The 20119-nt window shown below is 58.7% G+C and overlaps 1 protein-coding gene across 1 annotated transcript in view; it reads left to right on the top strand.

Annotated features, from left to right (window-relative positions):
- Positions 1–1070: 1070 nt before the first annotated feature.
- Positions 1071–20119, top strand: part of UMODL1 (uromodulin like 1) — a 59972-nt gene continuing 40923 nt past the window's right edge. Inside the window, exons 1-6 of the mRNA XM_069472263.1 lie at positions 1071–1146; positions 3241–3483; positions 10001–10162; positions 11066–11187; positions 13728–13914; positions 15646–15786. Coding sequence (XP_069328364.1) covers positions 1071–1146; positions 3241–3483; positions 10001–10162; positions 11066–11187; positions 13728–13914; positions 15646–15786 — 931 coding nt within the window. The remainder of the gene's footprint in view (positions 1147–3240; positions 3484–10000; positions 10163–11065; positions 11188–13727; positions 13915–15645; positions 15787–20119) is intronic.

Below are 20119 nucleotides of genomic sequence, written 5' to 3'. Positions count from 1 at the left end.
AGCCAAGGTGGAACTTTGTTAACCTACCTGAGAGTTCTCTCAGTGAAACTAACCGGATCTTCTTCATCTAAAGTTAAAAGTTAGGCTTCAGCTTTCAACACTGAGCAATGAAAGGTGATCAAAGGCATGACCTAGAAAGTATTTAATATGGAATTAAAAACTCATTTCACATCGACCATGATGGCTACTGGAATACAAAGCAAATCACCTATAATCCTGTCACTCCTCAAAACGTTTCCTTTTCTTCCCTTGGCCCTTTCTGGCTTTTGTCCAGTTTTACATAACCTCACGGAGTTGTCGTCTTTATGGAGATGGAATTGTACGGCTGCTTTGACTTCACATTGTTGCGTATTTCTTTAATGCTGATGAAATATCTTCCTGGTGAGCATTTCAGCGTCTGTGCGATGTTACATCCAGAGGCTCTGCAGTAATTTACTTTCCATCCCCCTGGTGGTTCCATTACATAATTTTGCATTGTAGACTAGGATAAGTAAAGCGCATCTCTGTGAATGCAGCTTCACGCCCTCAGACCGACCCCCAGGAGGACAGAGCTGGGACAAGGGGCACGCACACTGTCGTGGCTTTTGAACTGCATTGTTGCCCTGTGTGAAGGATGCTTTTCTGAATCCGATGGACCACTTTGATTGGACGCTGTCTTCTCCTGCCAGTTTAGACCGAGAGGGTAAGAGAATACTTTGTGCTTGATGGAGACAGTCAGATTTGGGTCTGAAATGTGCTTTCTGCGTAACCGTGAGATGGGACCCAGCGATGCGGCCGGGCTGCTGGGTACTCACCTTTCCTAAGAGATGCCATCTGCTCGGAGCAAGAATAGGCTGTGCCACACAGGTGTCCCCAGGGAAACGGTTGTGGCGGTGGAGGGCGTTCACGAAGCAGGCATAAGGGACTGCTCCCAGGCGCTCCCTCTGAAGCCACTGCCACCGCCAGAGGCACAGGGAACAGAAGGGCCCTTTCTCCGGGCCCAAGCGGCTCAGGCCCCTTTGTGCTCCTGCTTAGGAGAGACCCAGACGGCAGCAGTGGAGGCCCAGAGCCCCGCGGCCCCAGCGCCCGCGATGTGCAGCACCTTGGGGCTGGCCCTGCTGGCTCTGGTGGGCGCTGCGGGCCCGAGCCAGGCCAGCGGCTTCACAGGTGAGGGGCCTGGGCCTGGCATGGGCGATTCTTGAGGAGGGGCCTCCCTGGGAACAGGTCTTGTGAGGACAGTGCCCTGCTGAGACCTGCGCAGGCGGGGACACATCTGCTTTGAGAGGTGGCATCCGCTCCTTGCTGTCCTAGCTTTCTCGTGAGCTCATGCGGGAGCAGGCCGTGGCGGCAGGGTGGGAGCACTGTGCAAGCTTCTAGAAAGAAGGCTCCTGACTCCCCCGGTGGGAATTGCCTGGAGGAGTCAGCAGCTGGTCAGTTAATACCAATTCGACGGTGAGTACAAGAGATGCTTGTTTTCCCATTCTTGTGACACCTGGCCGTTTTCTGCCATCCCTCATCTAAGTCACGTCTAAGCTCGTGGCCGAGCCTCCCTGGCCCCAGCAGCTCCCCGCCCCACCCTGTACGACCAGGGCCTGCTGCTCAGGCCACCGTTGCTGGCAGAGTGAGCTCGCTCTGGGGCAAGCGTGGGGTCCAGACCGTTTCTGCAGCCCCTCCCCTCCGCCTGCCCCTGAAGGTTGGTTCTGCCCGTTTCTTCCCGGGCAGAGGGACAAGCCCCCGAGTCTCGCTTTCTGCACACTGTGGGCTGCTGTAAGGTCCAGGGAGGGAGGCTTCAGAGGTGCTACCCGGTGTGGAGAGTGAAGGCAGCCACTGTGTGTACCTACCTCCGCTCCATCTCTGCGGTCCCCTCCAGCAGCCAATCCAGCTACTCACCGGGGGCGACAAACCATGACGCTGAGCCCTCCCTGTTGGCTGGACTGTCTAGAGCACAGAGGCTGCGTTTCTAAAAATGCAAATACTGCGTGTTCGAGCCATTCGTTCATCCTACACTGAGGCCCAGTGTGCAGAGAGCCCCGTGCCAGGTGCTGGGGGGGAGCGGGAGGGACGCTTCGTGGTCCCTGTGTTAGTTTGCTAGGGCTGCCGGAACAAGGACGTGCAGGCCGGGCGGCTTCAGCAGCAGAAACGTCTCGCAGCTCTGGAGGCTGAGATCCAGCGTTGCTGGGCTGCCTCCTGTGCGGCTGTAAGGGAGAATCTGTTCCGGGCCTGTGGCTTCTGGCGGTTATTGGTGATCTTTGACGTTCCTTGGCTTGTAGACGCGTCACCCGGGTCTCTGTCTTCTACTCCCGAGTGCACGAGTGCATGGCTATCTCTGTAATTCCGTTTTTTAACGACTCACTTTAACTTGACACCTCTGTAGGACCCTATCTCCAAAGAAGGTCACATTCTGAGCTTTGGGGGGCGGGAATGTGATTCAATTTAAATAAGGCGACAGAGGCTCCCTGGGGATGTGGGAGCGCAGGCACCACTCGGGGTGCAGTCCGTGGCCGGGCCCGGGGCTGGAGACCCGAGGGCTGAGGTCTGGGGACAGGAGTCAAGCTCCGGACAGGAGCTGTGCGGGGACTGACAAGGTGAACCCAACACTCGTCCCATGGTGGGGGTGACAGTGCCCTCCTCCTCCTGACAATAGCGGTGACAGTCGAGCTGACTTCTGTCATCTATAAACCTGTCACATGTGCTTTAAGTACCTGCTTATTCATCTCCCACCTCATCGAAACAAAAGCTGTCACTGTCACCCGCTTGGACCACATGAGCCTTCAGCAAGTGTCTGTGGCGGGAACCGTGGCGTGTTCATTCCCCGTGTGGGGACCTGAGGCTCGTGGACACTGCCCAACGGGCCTGAGACTCCACAGCCTGTGGAATTTGGAACACTCGGAGCAGGAGAAAGGGGCACGGACCCCTGACTCCTGATCTCCACTCCGCGTTCCCTCTTTGGTCACTGCGAGGCCCCCGGCTTCAGGAGGCGTGTGCCGGCCCAGGGTGGCATATCCTCGCTCTGTGAAAGAGGATTTCTTAGCACGCAGGGTTACAATGATGCTCTATTCCTGCGGGTCACACCCTGCCGGTGCCCGGGGAGGCAGAGGCCCGTGGGCAGGGCCGGGCGGGTTCCGAGAGGCCTACGCAGGAGATTGGCTTCCCTTGCTCTTGCAGACCGAGGCCTTTCAGGTCTCCGCTCATAGCGATTTGACCCTGGTGTCTTTCTCTCTCCAGTTCCTCAGTTCCCCTCGTGTCTTGTCTCCCTCTCAGAAAAAGGCCTCTCCTTGTTGGGCTACCAGCTGTGTGACTACCCCGTGACCCGCAGTGTGCAGAGAGTGCAGGCCGTGCAGACGTCCCGCGTGACCTACGTTGCCTGCGGCGGCTGGATCCCGTGGAGGCGGTGCCCCAAGACCGTGTACAGGACCCAGTACGTGGTGGTGGAAGTCCCCGAGCCCAGGAACGTGACCGACTGCTGTGCGGGCTACGAGCAGCTCGGCCTCTACTGCGTCCTGCGTGAGTCCGGGGTGCTTGGCTGGGCTGGGCAGGCCCCCCAGGACTCCTGATGGGTGGTCAGTGTGCATGCCCGCTGGCCCTGAGCTTGCTAGCTCTGTGAGCACTCTGGTTCCCAGCCCTGAGCCTGCGTGCGATTGTCTAGAAGGCCTGTCCCCGGCCCCACCCCCAGATTCCTGACTCAGGGGGTCAGGGTGAAGTCCAGGAGTTAGGTTTCTAACAAGCTCCTGGTGACACTGGTGCTGCCGGCCTGGGGGCCCCACCCTGAGAACCTCTGTGGTCCTCAGACGTGATGCTGCATGGAGGGTTCCTGGCAGACGCCTGGGCGCCACCCTCAGAGGTTGGGGCAGAGTCAGTCTGGGGCCCAGCTGGGACATCGGGACTTTTTTCCGGCCCCTGAGCTATTCTAACACGCAACTGAGTTTGAGAGCCAGCGTTGCAATCTCTTCTGTGACAGTGGTCAACCTTTTTTTTTAAAAACTGCAGCAAAACTCTTTTTCAACCCAAATCCTAATCTGAACTCCAATATGTGAAAGAGCCGGTGGGGCCCTGGGCCTCCCACACTGCCCGCCGAGCACCCCGTGTCCTTTCGCTTCCTCAGTGAAGTTTGGCTGCCGCTGTGGCGGGGACGCTTGGGGCTAGTTCCCAGGGGGACCGGCATGGTTATGCCAGGCGGGGCTCAGGGCTCAGGCTCCTGACGTGCAGGAGACTTTGCAGATGGGGGTGGTGAGTGTTAATGTCGCGTCAATGCCAGGTCTCAGGTGAGTTTCTGCACAGGCAGAGGGTCTGCCTCCCACCCCGCTGTACAGGGGAAGTGGGACAGGTGTGGCTTCAGTTAGGTGTACGCCGGGGTCGCTGCTAGACGCAGGGCTGCGCCTCCAGAGTGCAGAAAGCACCAGCTTCCGGGTGCCCCGAGGGGGTCCTGAGCCAGGACACCAGCAGGCTGGGGCACAGACCCCCCCAGAGCAGGGCCACAGCTGTGGCGTCTTGGGTCAGCGCAGACCTGCAGAGGCTGCACTGGCTGGGTGCCCTGACCGTCCCGAGTGTGCCCTCCCCCAGCCCCCAGCACGACCTCACAGAGGACGGGGACAGCTGATGTCTGGTTCAGAGGGCCAGACACAGAGCGCCTGACGGTTCTGGGTAGAGCAGGTATTAATACCAGTGTGACCTCTCTTAGGAGTGTTAAAGGACACCACCATCACTAATGCCACCAACAATAAGCAGGCAGGGCCAGCTGACCGCAGGTGCAGTGGCGGTCCTGTATTCCGGTGGGTTCTTTACTGGGTCCCTGGCAGGGAGAGGCTGTGCCCTGGCCGTCCTGCCCAGGTGCTGGGTCTCGCCAAGGAGACCCTTTCTGTCCTGGAACCCGCACCACTCTCCCCTTCCTGTCTCCCAGAGCTGCGCACAGAGGGGCCAGCTGAGCTGCGCTGCTGCTGTCTCAGCCCTGGGAGCAGCCTCCCTTCCTGGGGTTGGGGGTGGGGAGCCCTTAGGACACAAGGTGCTGGGCCCACCTTGGTAACCAGCAGGTGGGCTTTGCAATCGGGTCTGTCAGTGGAAGGGCAGGGCCTCCCTGCCCCGTCCCCTCTTACCTGTGAGGGCCACACTTCTACCTGTTGGCTGTTGCCAGGACCAGTGAGGTCACACGGCCAAGGGGGGAGGCGGAGGAAGGCCTTGGGGGAGGCTGATCGGGGCCCCTTTCTGCCCCCAGCTCTGCCAGCCACACCAGCGGCCCACAGGACAGCCACCTTCCCTAAGAGATGCTGCCCCGCAGTGATAAACAGTTAATTTCCCCAGGGAAGGATGGGGGGGCTGAGGCCCCTCCCACCCCCTGCCTCCAGGAAATGCCTCTGGGGGGATCAGCCCCACTTGTTGGCACCTTTGATCAGGGAGTCCCAGGGTGGGGAGTCCCCAGGGCGGGGGAGGGGGGCTCTAGGGAGTGATGAGGATGGGGCCAGGTGGGGGCTGCTGAGAGTGAGGGGACATGCGTGCCCCTTGGGGGCCTCTCGGGACTTAGAAGTATCAACAGCAGTTGGGGGGAGGAAGACAGGAGTCCCGAGGAGACAGGAAGGAAGAGAAGAGCCGGAGGGGGCTCTTCGATCCCTCAGGCACCCGAGGGTCCCGGCTCCGCAGGCGGGCACAGGCTGGGACAGGCAGCGCCTCCACCGTGGTCAGCCACACAGCTCACAAGGCCAGGCTGGGAGGCAGGTTCTCTGACCTCCGGGCAGACTGTTTCGGTTTAACAGGCTGCCCCTGGGTGTAGGGGAGTTTGTGGCATCTGAGGATGGTGGCTGTGGCAACGGTGGGAGGTGGAGCATTTCAGGGCACTGAGGACCTCAGGAAGGTCCCTGCTGGTGCCGGGGGCGGGCTCGGCTCTGTGGCTGCTGCCGGGGGCCTGGGGAACAGTGAAGAGATCGGCCAGCATCTCTACCAGTCTCACGGCACAACGAAGAACGCTCCAGACCACAATCGCAGGCTGAAGGAGGAGAAACTCTTTTAGTCTCAAAGAGCTCCCGTACCTCTCCAACCCTCTGTATTTACTGCAGAGAAAGCCTGCAACGTCAAAGCAAAGAACATACAGAGAGAATGTTTGGAAAGAACATACAGATAAAAATCTCTGGTGCCAGTAAACACATTATTCTAAAGAAATCTAGTTAGTGATACGCAACTTATCCATATTTATCTTGGGATTCCTTGTGACTCCTTAAGGCTATAAAGAAAAGGGCAGGGGCCAAGGTCGGTCACACTCCCCTGCATTCCACAGCCTGCCGTGTGCACCGGCTGATAACAATCCTGTCCCAAGTCCTGTTTGCAGGACCGCCCGATTTCCACCTTTCTCACAGTCCCTTTGCCCAGGCCTTTGTGCCTTTTCTAACATCCTCCATAAACAGCGTGACCCCGGGGGCAGCTGTGGCTCCTGCCCGTGCGGGGGCTGACCGTCAGTGTCTCTCTCTTCCCAACGCTGCGCTCAGAGGCATCTCGTCGGTGGCCAGGACGTGCCCGTGGAGGGGTATTTACATGCCGGGGATTGGCAGCGCCGCCTCCTCCATGCCTGCACAGCTCTTCCCATCAAAGCCTGAGTGTTCCGTGGAAACACAGTGGGAGGTGGCCTGTGCCGGCTGGCTCCGTGGGGCTGGAAGTGAGACAGTCTCAGTAGGTGATCGGCCGAGAATGAATGAAGCAGGGACCAGTGCTGGGCATGGTGGACATCGGGGACAGCCTGGGAATCGGGCAGGAGAGGAGGCAGAGTGCTCTTCCTTTGCGGCAGGGCCGAGGTTGCCTCCAGTGGGTGCCGGGCACCTCTGCCACCAGGGGGACTGGGCCTCAGAGTCTCATGGCTGGGCAGCAGCAGGACACCAGGCTGTTCCTTCCTCTCCCACTCAGCCGGCTTCCCAGGAAAGGGAGAGAAGCATGAACACGCATGTGACATCACTTTCAGTCTAAGGGACCTTTTCAACTTTCTAAGTCCAGCATTTGGAATGCAGTGAAAAGTCATACGTTAAGTGTTTTTTTTTTTTTTTTTTTAATGCAGTGACAGAAATCAATACACAAGCCCTACAGAAAATTTGGAAACACAGTAAAGAACATGGGGAAGTTATCCCAAAGCCTGGCACCCACAGAAAACCACCGTCTTTATCTAGGGCAGGCATTTTTGGAGGATGGTCACCCTTTCCAGGACTTTCTGTCGCATGATATTTCCACTTAGCAATTTATCCAGAACGTCGCTTGTGTCAGTACCTATCATCCCACTGCGTGCCTCAGTGGCCACGTGGCATTGCCTCACATGGATGTATCAGCTTTTATTAAGCAACCTCTTGCCACTTACCATGTAGTTGTTGCAAATGTTTCATTGTCATAAATAATGCTGGGATGAACAGCCACGGTACCAATACTGCTAGCACAAGTTGCACAAGTTGGATTACGGACTCAGGACAAATTCTGAGAACTGGGATGGGGACTCTGAGCCATGCCCCTGACTCCAGCGACAGTCCTGGTTCTGCAGGGCCTTCCCCACGGCGCCAACACCTCGGCAGCTCTGCCTCGATGGGCAAGCCCAGGACACCGCTGGGCGAGGACACTCCCCAGGACTTGCCATCCCCCCAGGCTGACGACCAGAGGCCCTCGGTGTGAACTTCTGTCCCGATCAGGCTGAGGGACGCGGAGTGGAGGAGGGGGCGGGAATGAGAGCTCCCAGCCCGAGATGCCTCGGCCAACAGCAATCTGCACTGTCGTCCCCTGAACCTGGACCAACCCGGTTGCCAGGCGCAGGGCGGCTCTGTTTCACTGCTGGATGGAGCTGGGGAAGGAGGAGGAGGCTTCTGACTTTCTACCAAGTTGGAATTGTTGACAATCCCCTTAGGGCGTCAGTCGGCTGCCAGCTCCGCGGCACGAGGGGGTTCCCAGCAGCCTCCACATGAAGACCAAGAAGAACTGTAACTAGGAAACACGTCTGCTGGGATTAGACAACCATTTTGGGAAGCCGGGGATGTAGCCTGTATTTTCTTCTTATTTAAATAAACCGCTTAGTTTAGAATAGTTCTGGATTTACACGAAGTTGCAAAGACAGTGTAGATGGTGTCCGTACCCCCTCCCCGCAGTTCTCCGCAAGGTTGGCATCTCACACGCCGAGGGCACGTTTGTCCCAGCTAAGGAGACAACACTGGGCATTACGGTTAATTAAACGCCACACTTGGTTGGATATCATTGCTCTTCCTCCAACGTCTCTGTGGCCCGGGAGCCACCCTAGGTGTCGGGCAGCCTGCTCGGCCTCCGGCCTGTGTTTGCTGCCTGTGAGATGCAGCAGAGACCTGCAGACTCCTGGCGAGGCCCCATGGGACCCGGCGTGTCCCTCCTCCGGCTGCACCAGAGTCCCCTAGAGTCACTCACTCCCCGCACGGCCATTCCTCTGGGGCCAAGAGACATTGCTATAGCCACCCGAGTGACGAGAGCATGAAGATAAGGACAGCATGGGAGACAGAATGCTCCTGAGAGGGAACTTTGACAGCACGACAGGGCGGGCCGGTTCTGGGTGGAAGAGCGCCAGGGTGGGCTTTCCGTGAGCTCAGCGGTCCGGCCCCCTGCTCTGCCTTGGCTGACGCAGCTGCCCTTGGTGACATGTTCCCAACAGAAGCAGGGGCCACCACCTTCTTTCCTGGTTGTGGAGTGTTCTGTGGAGACCCAGGGGACCCAAGAGGACGGTCGTCCCTGGGCCTGCAGCTCCTTGTGGCTTCTGTTCCACGTGGCTGAGCCACGAGTCTTCCCAAAGGGCTCGAGAGTCTTCCCTGCCTTTGTGGGGGTCCAGAGCCAGATTATCCTCCCGCCTTGGCCAGTTTCTTGGGCCCTGGGGCCCGCGGGCAGCTGAGGTGTATGAGGGCACGCCAGGTTGGAGTCACGCCCCAGGGCAGTGTGTGCCCCCCATCCCGTGGCCGGTGTGGGGGCTGCAGCGCTGGGAGGGCCTCCCCTGGATGCCGATGTCGGGGTCCCGCCTCCCCTTGCATCCCCTCTCTGCTGCCCCCAGGCTCTGGGCGCTCGCGTCTTCTCAGCTTCCTTTCATCCTGGAGACGGTCCTTTGCTGCCCGAAGCCCACCTCCGCTGTCCTCCTGTGGCGCATGGCGGGCTCCCCTGGGATCTGTCCACGCCGACCAGCGTTGGGCACACTCCTGGTGTCTCCTGTCCTCTGGGGCCTGGTCTCTTCTTTCTGTGCTCTGACAGCAGCACCCTGCCTCCTCACATGCTTCCGGCCCTTTCCAACAGTTCTAAACGCCTTCTTCCTCAGGAGCCCACCACGATCTCCCCAGCAGCCCTGGCATCTCCACGGTGACTCGGCAGCTCCAAACCGCCAGGGCCCACCTCACACACAGGAAGGGGCTCTCTGTGGCCCAGACCCACCTGCCCCCACTGTGCCCCATGCCAGGCCCGCAGGCTCCTCCCTCTCTTTTTAAGTCCCCATACTCTCGCCTCTTGGGTGTCAGGGCAGATGTCTGCTCTCCAGGGGGCCTTCCCTCACGCCGCCCCCCCACCTGCCTGCCCCTGTGAGCCCCCCGAGGCTCTCGCTGTCTGGCCTGCTGCAGCTCCACCTGCACACCTGTCCCCGCCAGAACTCGAGCTTCCTGCAGGCAGAGACTTGTCTTTAGCTCACCGCCGGGTCCAGCAACTACCGAGGGAGCGAGCGAGCTGTCAGGACTGGAAGCAGCAGGGCACCTCTGCGGGCCAGGTGGAGCCTTGCACCTGGGCTCCTGAGGCCCAGAGGGAAAGGAGACACCCAGGACCTCAGCTGAAACTGCCCTGGCGGGAAGGATGGTCAGACAAGATTAAAGCCAAAGCCAACGGCCCTCCGGCGGGATGGGCGGCTGCCCAGGCCTGGAGGTGGCCGCTAGCCGGCTGTGTTGGCATCTGCAGGAACCGCAGGCTGAACCCAATGCCAGGAAGCGCCAGGATGCAGTGCCTGCCCAGCTCGTTAGTTTTGTTTTATTGTATTTTGCTTTTTAATTGCCGGCATTTCATTGTATCATTTCCTCCTCAGCCCTGAATCGGTCTGGGGAGTTCGCATCGAGACCCGGGGCCTGCCCGACGGCGGGGCCTGCGCCGTCCAACTCCACGTGCAGTGTGGACACCGACTGCCCCGGACTTCAGAAATGCTGCCCCCAGTCAGGGGGGCGCCGCTGCCTGGTCCCCACGCCCCCAGGTAGGGCTGCAGCAGAGGAGGGTCCCCAGTTAGCCTGGGTCTGGGGGAGGTGGGGAGGAGGGGTATCTAGGGCCCGATTTTACCGGGGGCCCCCGCAGGATGCACGGCACAGTCTGCTCCTGGCAATTGCGTTGTGGCCACTGACGTCTAGGGGGCGGGTGGGGTGGGGGGAAGAGCTGACAGCTGACATTCCTGGTAGAGCAGAGCCCTGACCTTCCCACTCGCTGGGAAGCCCCAGGAGCTCCCTATGGGGTGGTCGGGGCTGACACGTCTGGCGGTGGGAGGGCGAGGCTGGCGCTCCACGGCGGGGCTGACCAGCCCCACGCAGGCGTGGCCCTGGCCTGCATGCCTGCTGGTCTGGAAAGTTCTCTCTATGCCAGGGGCTGGCCTATATATATGTGTGTGTATATATGTATCATATATATTATCATAGTTTTAGTATAGTATATAGCAATAAAGTAATGTAAATAATATCAAGTATCATTATAATACTATATGTTAACTATACTATTAAACTATATATAATAGTATATGTTATATACAATAATATAGCATGTAGTATTACATACAATATATTATTATAGTATTTGATATTTATAGTATAAAATAATGGTACAGTATAAAATAATTTTATATATCAATATGCCATTACACTACAACGAGCATCATAGGATATATCTATATCCTGTGTGTACCTCTTCAAGGGAAGGCCCACCGCTGTGGGCCCCAGGCCTTTGGACCCTGCCCAGCCCACCTCTGGGCTAGAAGTGGGGGTGTCCCCCCTGTCGCCGCTGCAGGGAGGTGAATGTAGAACGGGGCCTCCCCGCCCTGCCCCCACCCCAGCGGCCTCTGGCGGCCCTGACCCGTCCCAGCCCTAACTCATCGGCCTTTGCCCTGGTGCAGCTCCAGCGAGGACCTCGGGGAGCTTCTGGTACAATGTCACTGTGCTGGTGAAAATGGACTTCAAGGACCTGGAGCAAGTGGACCCCGGGCTCCTGAACCACATGCGCCTCCTGCACTCCCTGGTAGGTGAGAAGCACAGGGGAGCTTCCCACACGCCCCGCTCCAGGGCAGGTGGACCAGGTGTGGGAGGAGGAAGGGAACTTGGGCTCGGGGATGGCGACATTCCACAAGTGGCCTCAAAATGACTGACTGTGAACCAAATTGGAGTTCTTAAAAAATTCAGCCTCAAAGAGGTGTAATTTACATGCAGTACAGTGCACACAACTGGAGGGTGTGGTGACATGGCTTCGGTGCACACCCGTGACGACTGCCACCCTCCATGGTGCGGAACACAGTCCCTGACCTTGCGTTGGTCTTTGCTGAGACGGAGGGGTGTCCCAGCAAGACAGCCTGAGCCCCAGCTCTGCCCTCGCTAACCTCGCTCCATAAGCCTGGAGTTCTAGCTCCTGCTCTGTGGAATTCCGCACTGTCCTGCAAAGATGGGAACCCGCAGACCAGGGCTCTCCGCGGCGGCCCCAGGTGAGCGGGAGAGCTCTCTGCAGCCGGGTTCCTGGGCCTTGGAGGATGGTCCGCAGCTTCCCAGGCTCCTCACACAAGCAGTCAGGAACATCCTCCCGGTTGTGACAACCAGAAAGGTCTCCAGACATGGCCCACTGCCCCCTGGGGATGAAGTCACCATGGCTGAGAACTGCCGATGACACAGCTCACTCTGACCCCTCAGCAGCGACTTCCAATGAGGACATCGTCCCACGCTGGGGTCACCATCAGTCTTGGGAATCCCAGCATGGACAGGGTGTTGCACCACCTTAGGTGACCTTCCCTGGGTGGTATGTGACCTCAGGTCTGGCTTGACAGCGACCTGTGCTTAGAAGGGCCCCGAGCTTGGTTTCCTGCTCTGTTGTGTCTGGAAATGTTTAAAACTATTTGAACAAGGGCCCACATTTTCCCTCTGCGCCTTGTGTAGCTGGTCCAGCCTGCTCTTCAGGTCTTGTGAATGTGCCCGCGTGTGCCCGGGTGTCACGGTGTCAGACCCAGAGTTGGGTCCCTCCTTAGTGGTTAGATTAAGCCTGCCGTGGCAGGCCCAGCACAGACAGTGCACAAGGCAGACCGCTTGGGAGGGACTCTGCGGCCTCATCTTTGCCCAGAAGCCTCCTTAACTACCCGGCGGGGGGGACCTCTGTTTCCTCTTAGCTTGCTGAGGGGCTGCCCAGGTGGCCAGTAAGAACCCGGCTGTGGAGCCACAGTGCCTGGCCCTGGTGTACTTAGTCATGATCTGTGTGACCTTGGGCGAGTTACTTAACCTCTCTGTGCCTCTGTTAGATAGAAAGAGTCCTAATCCCCCCTGAGACAGGGGCTGTGAGTTTAAATACATGCAAAGGGCTTAAAAAGTTTCCCGATGTGAGAGGGGTGTGAGATGTTGCGCTTGCTGGCACGTTAGATGTTTCTGTGTGCTGCTGCCGTCTCCTCGTGTGTGGCTTTTGTTTCTCCAGCCAGACGGTCACCGCCCGCGGGACCGCCTGCCTGGCCCAGGTTCTCAGCAGCAAGTGCCGGGCTCCCGGCTTGTTCCTGCTGCGGAACGAGGGGCTCTGGCAGGATGGGGCTGGTCCTCAGCTGGTCCCCCCAGGAGAGGGACTCCAGCCCTCCCCACACTGCCTTTGGGGCTCCCAGTGGGGACTTCGGGGTTGCTGGCAAAGTCTGTTCTGGTGACACTGGTCTGGCTGTGCGGTCACCGAGTTGCCTAGCTTACCAACGGTTGAGCTTTCAACACATTAGGCTGGAATAAAAAGAATTTATATGAAACGAGAAACAGATTGTTTTAGACCATAGATTTTGTTCTCTAATTCTCTAATTCTAGTTCTAATTCTCTCTGTCATTAGCACAAGAGCCCTGTGGTCTTGCTGAGGGAGGGAGACGGGGGTCTTGGGGATGACTTCTGTGTGAGCGTCCTGGCCCACCATGACAAAGGACCACCAACTGGGGGGGGGGTCTAAAAACAACAGAAATTTATTCTCTTGCAGTGCTGGGGGCTGGGAGTCCAAAGCTGAGATGTTGGCAGGTTGGTTCCTCCTGAGCGCTGGGGGGTCCAGGCTCCTCCCCTCGGCTGCACACGGCATCTTCCCGTGTCAACACGTCATCTTCCTCCGTGCAAGCCTGTTGGTGGGGCCAAACGTCCCCTTTTTACAAGGACATCAGCCATATTGGGTTAGGGCCCCCAGTGGCCCTAGAGCCCACCTTAACTAGTCACACCTACACTTGCAGCGACCCCATTTCCGAATAAGGTCACATCCTGAGGTGCCCGAGGTCAGGACTTCAACATATGAATTATTTATGTGTGTGCACGCATGTGTGTATGTGTGTGTGTGTGCGCGGGCGGTGGGCACAGTTCAGCCCATGACTACTGCTGTTGCAAAAGTATTTATAATTCCGGTTTGCAGGACTTTTATTGGGATGATGACAGGTGCACAAATATCGTAGTGGTTCCGTTCTGCGGAGCCGAATGGTGCGTGTACAGTTCACTTCAGCTTCTCCGGACCCCAGTCTTCTGTCTGCCCGACGGGGGAGGGGGCCTCCACCGTGTGACCCGCTGATTCTGGTTTCACAGGTCACCAATGCGCTGCAGCCGCTGGGCTCCACCGTGCACCACCTGCACTCGGCCGGCAGGGACACCTCCACCACGGCGTCGCGGCTACTGCTGGGCCTGCCGCGGCTGTTGCCCGTGGCCAACGTCTCTGCCATGCTTGATGACATCGTGAGGCGGGTCTATGAAGTGATCCACGTCCAGGTGCAAGGTTGTGCTCCCCTCTGTGCTCCCTTTGGGGGCGGCTGCAGGGCGGGGCCCGACAGCCCAAACGCCAGGTGGCTTCCACAGCCAGGCCAGTCCTTCACGCTCTAACGGAGGTTTCAGTCCGGGATGGAGGAATGACGGGTTCCGTGTGTTAATCCCGCAGGCGTGGGTGGTTTGAGCCATGTTGAGGTCGTCCTGTAAACTCTGAGTCCCCAGGCTCGGATTCTAGAACTTTCTTTGCCCACATCCCCTCCCCTCGCTCGCTCCCACCACCCTCCCCCAGGCAGGCTTAACCTTCCACCACGTTGGCACTGGGGTCCCACTCCCAGAGCAACACACAGTAACTTGTTTCCTCAGTTCTTTGGGTTCCGGAAGTTCCTTCCCGCCTCCTTCCCACCTTGCTGGGACGCCTGTGCCTGGGAGGCCCTTTCAGCAGGTTTGTTCAGCGTTGAACTTGCTCTTGGTGCAGCGCGTGGACGCGGCCTTGCTTCTGGAAGACGTTACCTGTTTTGTTGTTGTTCTTTTTTTCAGTCTATGTCAGGGATTGGCAAACGTTTTCTGAAAAGGGCCAGACAGTAAATATTTTTGCTTTGTGGGCCACGTGGTCTGTCCCAGCCGCGCGGCTGTGCCACGGCACCAGGACAGCAGCCACAGGCAGTACGCAAGTGACGGCTGGGTTCCAGCAGAACCCCCTTTCCCAGACGGGAGGCAGGCGGGCTGGGGTCTGCTGCTCCCGGGGCTACGTGTGTGTGTGTGTGTGTGTGTGTGTGTGTGTGTAGGGGTGGGGATCTTGGTGAAGCTTCTTACCTGACTCGGAAGGTGGCGGGTGGCAACGCTGGGCTGGAGCCCGGGACAGCTCTAGCGGTTGCACGTGTCCTCCCCCAGCCCCACAGACGCTCTAAAGCCCAGCTGTGTTGCTCTAGTGCAATAAGCAAAGTGCTCACCTGTCGTCTGTTCTGCCAGTGTCCCCACGCCAGAGGTGGCAGGGGTGCATCTGCAGGTGAGCAGGGTGGGCTTGTTACTGGCGGCCAGGAGGGAGAACCCACGCCATGGGGAGCCATGGGGAGTCTCAGTAAGAGGATGCCAGAAAGAACCGATTATAGCACGTGGGTTTTGATTGGGTGGTTTGGGGAGGGCTCAGGCAGTGGGGTTCTGTTAGATTGGGTGCTGTTGGAAAGTGGGGGCGATTCTATGTTTGGGCATCTCAATAAATCTTAGCTACAGGGAGGGGGAAATTGCATGAAAATAAGCTGTAATTGGTAAAGAACTAACAATCACTCATTTTGGCCAAGAGGAGAGGGCTGGTGTTTTGTGTGTGACACATGAGCTCATTCCTGTCTTAGATGAAATCACGAAGTGGCCTTGCGTGAGGCTGGTCTCTGGCTGGGAGTGCCAGGCCAGCTTTGGATGCCAGGGGGGCTGTGGTTTCTTTCTCAGCACGGACACACGCCCGTGCGCTTGATTGACCCTTGGGGTGGGATGTTTGGGCCCCTTTGTTTCACGACGCCCAGACTCAATCCAGCCCAGAGCGATTTGCCCAGGAGCGTGGGAGGTAGGCGGAGGTGCCTTGCCCGGGCGTGGCATGGGCCGCCGCTGGGACTGAGTCCAGGCTCTGGCAGACAGGGCTTCCGCGGGCCCCTCCCCCAGCACTGCCCAACACGCTCCCTCGGCTCGCAGGGCGCAAAACCACGGCTGCGACTCTGCTAAGTGCTGCTGCCTGTTCTCCTTTCGACAGATGTAAACGAATGTTTCCACGATGCCCTCAATGCCTGCCCTGCAGGGGAACCGTGTGCAAACCTGGAGGGCTCGTACCAGTGTGTCCGTGCCCAGGAGTCTCCGGCCTCGGCATCCCGGGAGCTGGACCACACGAGTGACGGTAATGACTGGGCTCTCTGCACGGCGTGGGGACGGCCTAAGGAATCTTTGTAAGGCGAGATGGTGGGTGGACCACAGAGACTCTTCTTTCCTTGCCTGCAGGGAACAGTGAGCTCACAGAATGGTCACTTAATTCTTCCATCCCTTCTTGATCTCACAGTGGCCGCTCTTGCATTCATCCTCCGATTTGGCCCCTGTTTGTTTACGTGCCATTCCCGGTGCCAGACGCTGGTAACAGCACCGCGTGCGAATACTGCATAGTCCCCGCCTGCGCGATTGATTGTTTAAATGGAGACATTCTGTCGAGTGAAGGGGTGTGGTTGACACTTGCACTGGGACCACAGGGACAAGTGGGGACTGTCCCTGGCATTGTACGATCAACCTGGATGGCATCAGAGCGTTCTGGGTGTCGGGGGGACCCAAGAAGGGAGCACCCGGCTCTGGCCAAGTCAGGGGGGTGAGGGGGGAGCCAGGCGTGCACCCTATGCTGGCCCCCGGGATGGGCTTCTGCCACCAAGGGGGCTTCGAGTAAGAAAAAACTGCATAATCTGCCACGCAGGAAGGTGCCGTGAAGACGGTGAACAGAGAGTAGGGGTCTGGGGTGCAGGTGGCGATGGAGAGGGGTGGGCTCAGGCAACATTTTAGAGACGGAACCTTTGGGACTTACTGATTAATTCAAAGAGGAAGAGGAAGGATGAATCAGGAAGAATCCGGATGTCTTTTTTCTTTTTAACATTTCATCATCAATGCTCAAGAACACAGATGTCTAGATTGATCGGTGAATAGACAGTGTTTCCCTGCAGGGGGTGGGAAGACGGGGCTGTCACCGTCGCTGTTGAGTGGCAGTGGGAGCTGAGACGGAGCTGGACGGGGTGGACGCCAGGCGTGGCCTGAGCTGGACGCTGATGCCAGAGCTGGGAGGCAGGGCTGGGCTGTGGGGATACATCAGGGTCATCCACATGGGGCCGTGGGGGGGCGTTGAAACTAGGGGCGTGGCTGAGAGGAGGGAAGAGGGCCTTGGGCCTGCGTCAAGGGACCCCAGCAGTTAGAAGTCAGCAAGGAGGCAGGAACGCAGCAGCAGGGCAGGACGGGAGGGCTCAGTAGGTCCAGAGCGTGAGCTGCACGGCTGGCTGGGGAGGGACACGCTCGGGTCACAGGGTGTGGGGAAGTGGCAGTTGGAACTCAGGGGACCGTGTGGCCCTTTGGAAGAGAGGTGGGGTTGGAACCGTGGGCTGGGCTTAAGGCACAGTTGGAGGAGAGAAAGAAGGGACAGCAATGGGGAACCCTATGGAGGATTCACTATGAAAAGGCTCAGAGAACAGGGCCTGACCCAGAGGGGGCGTGGACTCCCAGGAGGGTCTTTCTAAACACGCGTGGCCCTAAAGCGTATTTGTGCGCTGACGCTGACGGAGAGATCCCGGCTGGCTCCTGGCTGCTGGGGCCCTGCCTGGTGTGCAGCAGGTGCCCGCAGCCTGCAGGGCTGTGTGCAGGTGGCACGGCCACAGGGGCAGGCTGCTTGGTGGCAGGGAGCCGCGCTGGCCTGGCCGCTGGGTATGCACAGGAGATGGGCAGGTGGACTTTCCCACTTCGGGGATGGGGTGTTGACTTGCAGGTGGGGGTGAGGGCCGCGTTAGTATCCATCCATCCACTCGCTCACGCGACACTTTTAGTGAGTGCCTGTGACATGCCAGGTACTGTCCTAACTGGGATTCCTCAGTGTCCAAGAGCCGCTGCTCCCGGGAACTCACATTTCAGTGAGGACAGATGACAAAGACGTGGACAATTGGAGATCTGGAGAAGGTGATCAGGATACAAAGGAAAATGTCACAGGAAAGTGCAGGGCAGGGGGAGGGGGCTGGAGTGCTGCCAGGTGTCATGGTCAGGGCAGGGCAAGCGGGGAGAGACCTCTCGGGGGGAGCGAGTGGGCGGGGGCTGCGGCACCAGCGCTCACGGGAGAAGCGGGAGCGTGCTGGGCTGGATAACCGCCCCAAAGACATCCGCGCCTCACTCAGGACCTGTGAATGTGTTCCCTGCCGTGGCAAAGCGGACTCTGCAGATGGGACTGAGCTGAGGGTCTCGAGATGGGGAGATTGTCCCGGATAATCGGGGTGGCCCCGTGTAACGACCGCAGAGGTCCTTGGTAGGGGAGGCAGGAGGGTCAGAGGCCGAGGAGCGGAAGGAGGATGGACATGGAGGTCGGAGGGGAGAGGCGCTGCGGCTTTGAAGGTGGAGGAGGGGCCACCAGCCCAGGGGTGCAGGCGGGTGCTGGAAGCAGGAGGGACAGGGACGCTCCCCACAGCCTCCATGGGGACATCCATGTCCCATCCACACCTTGACTGCAGAGCGCTGGTCCTTTGTCGCAGCAGCCACAGGTTCAGTTCGGGGCCCCAGCGGTGGGGCTGGAGGAGGGACCGGAGACAGGACCGCTGGGCCATAGCGTGCGGCCACGGGGGGGCCACGGGGCAAGCAGCTCCACTGCAGAGCACTGTGGACACGTGTAAACAGACAGGACAGTGTAATGGACTGTGGTGATTGCCTCCCAGCGGCGTCTCTGCCCCCTGCCCCCATGATTTTGACACTGCCTTCATCACTGCCTTCGCTGCCACTACGGTGTTTGAGAGCGTTTCTCTATGAGACGATAAAAACCAAACCCGTAGCACCATCAACAGTCCTTACAAAAACCAGTCATTCCATAATACCATCAAACACCTAGTCTGTTGAGGTGCCTAATTCTCTCTCCACAGCCCTTTTTCCAACAGTCAGAGTTGGAATGTAGACGGGAGCCACCCATTAGTCACGCCATGTTTGCAGCTATTTTACTTTTTAATCTGGAGTCTTCTCCTTCATCTCTCATTTTGCCTCTTGGAATCATTGGGGAATCTGGCTCCCGAGGCTCAGCCGAGCTCCTGGGGCTGGGGTTGGCGACGGCGTCCTGGGGTGTCAGTCACCATGGCCGTCTTTGGGTTTCCTGTGATCAGCGGTCGGCTCCAGAGCAGGCCCTTCCCATCACTGTGCCTGGCCCCCTGGAATCTGTGAGGCCAACGGGGCCTTCACGGGACGCGTCCAAATGCACACAGTGCACAGGACAGAGCACACGGCCTCCCCCGAGACACAGGCATCACCCCAGACGGTGACACAGCGACAGGCGGCCCTGTGGCCCCTCCACCCTTTCTAGCCGCATCCTCGCCTGTCTCAGGGCAGCTCTGGGCCCCGGGAAGCCTCACCAAGGACTCCTGGTGCTGGTTTCTGAACAGCCCCAGCTCTGTCACCATTTAGAGGGGGGAGGCATGTGGCATCATTCCCCGTTTCCCTGAGGGATCTCACTCCAGTGGCCAGCTGTGGCCGCTGCTTCAAGGGCACACCCTCGCTGGCCGAGTCCCCTCCCCCGTGTTGCCTCCTCACTTCCCGGGTTTCCAAATAAACCACCTGCAACCAGGTCCTTGTCTAGGTGCGCCCTGGCTGCTGGGCCAGAGGGGCTGTGGCAGAGACACTAAATCCACCAGCTCCTTCCTCGGTGACAGACGTCCTTCGAGTTTCGGGCAGAAATGTGCCCAGTGGAAAGACTGCATTTCGCTCCCGCCCTCGCAAGTAGGGTGGCCGCGCCTCAGCTGTAGCTATGTGACACGCTGGAGTGTTCTGTGGGTCCAGGAAGATGCTCGGGGACTCCAGGCCCTGCTGAGAATGTGCCAGGGACAGGAATAGGTGCCGAGGCCCTGTGGGCCATCTGGACCAGGTGGCGGCCCTGAGGATGAGTAAGCCCAGACTGTGGCACGGAGGGACAGATGTTTGCAGGAGGCTGGGCCTGTGACCGGAGCCAGGGCTGAGAATCACAGGAGTTCTCTGCATGAGGCGGCAACTGGGGCTTCGGCCCCTGTTATTTGGGGTTGTCTATTCTAACTGATTCTGACGTGGGCAGGGCGGGACGGAGGGAGACAGAGGGCAGTGGTCCCGATAGCAGGTGGCACAGTGGGCCTGGGGGCAGACAGGGCCCTCCCCAAGCAGCAGGCACAGGCAGCCCCCAGGGCGTGGGTATTGGGTGTGAACCGCAGCAGAGGATTGGAAGCAGGTCCACACCTGACTCGGGGAGCTGACGGTGTCCCTGTCAACCGGCAGGAGATGGGACAGCCAAGTTCACGGTTGCTGCATTGCATGGGGACAGGACTTTGACGCAGAGCCTCCTCTCAGATACTTCACCTGGATGGCAGGCCCAGCTTATGTTTGGCCACTGAGGCTCTCGTTTGTCATTCTGGAATTTGCTGTATTACTTTAGTGACATTCCAGCAATAATAGAAAGATAAGTCACCTCCAGTTTCAATTGTCCCTTCTTCCCTTCC

The sequence above is a fragment of the Eulemur rufifrons genome, chromosome 7 (assembly GCF_041146395.1).
Source record: "Eulemur rufifrons isolate Redbay chromosome 7, OSU_ERuf_1, whole genome shotgun sequence".
Classification (NCBI taxonomy): domain Eukaryota; kingdom Metazoa; phylum Chordata; class Mammalia; order Primates; family Lemuridae; genus Eulemur; species Eulemur rufifrons.
This window is presented reverse-complemented; position numbering and strand designations above follow the sequence as displayed.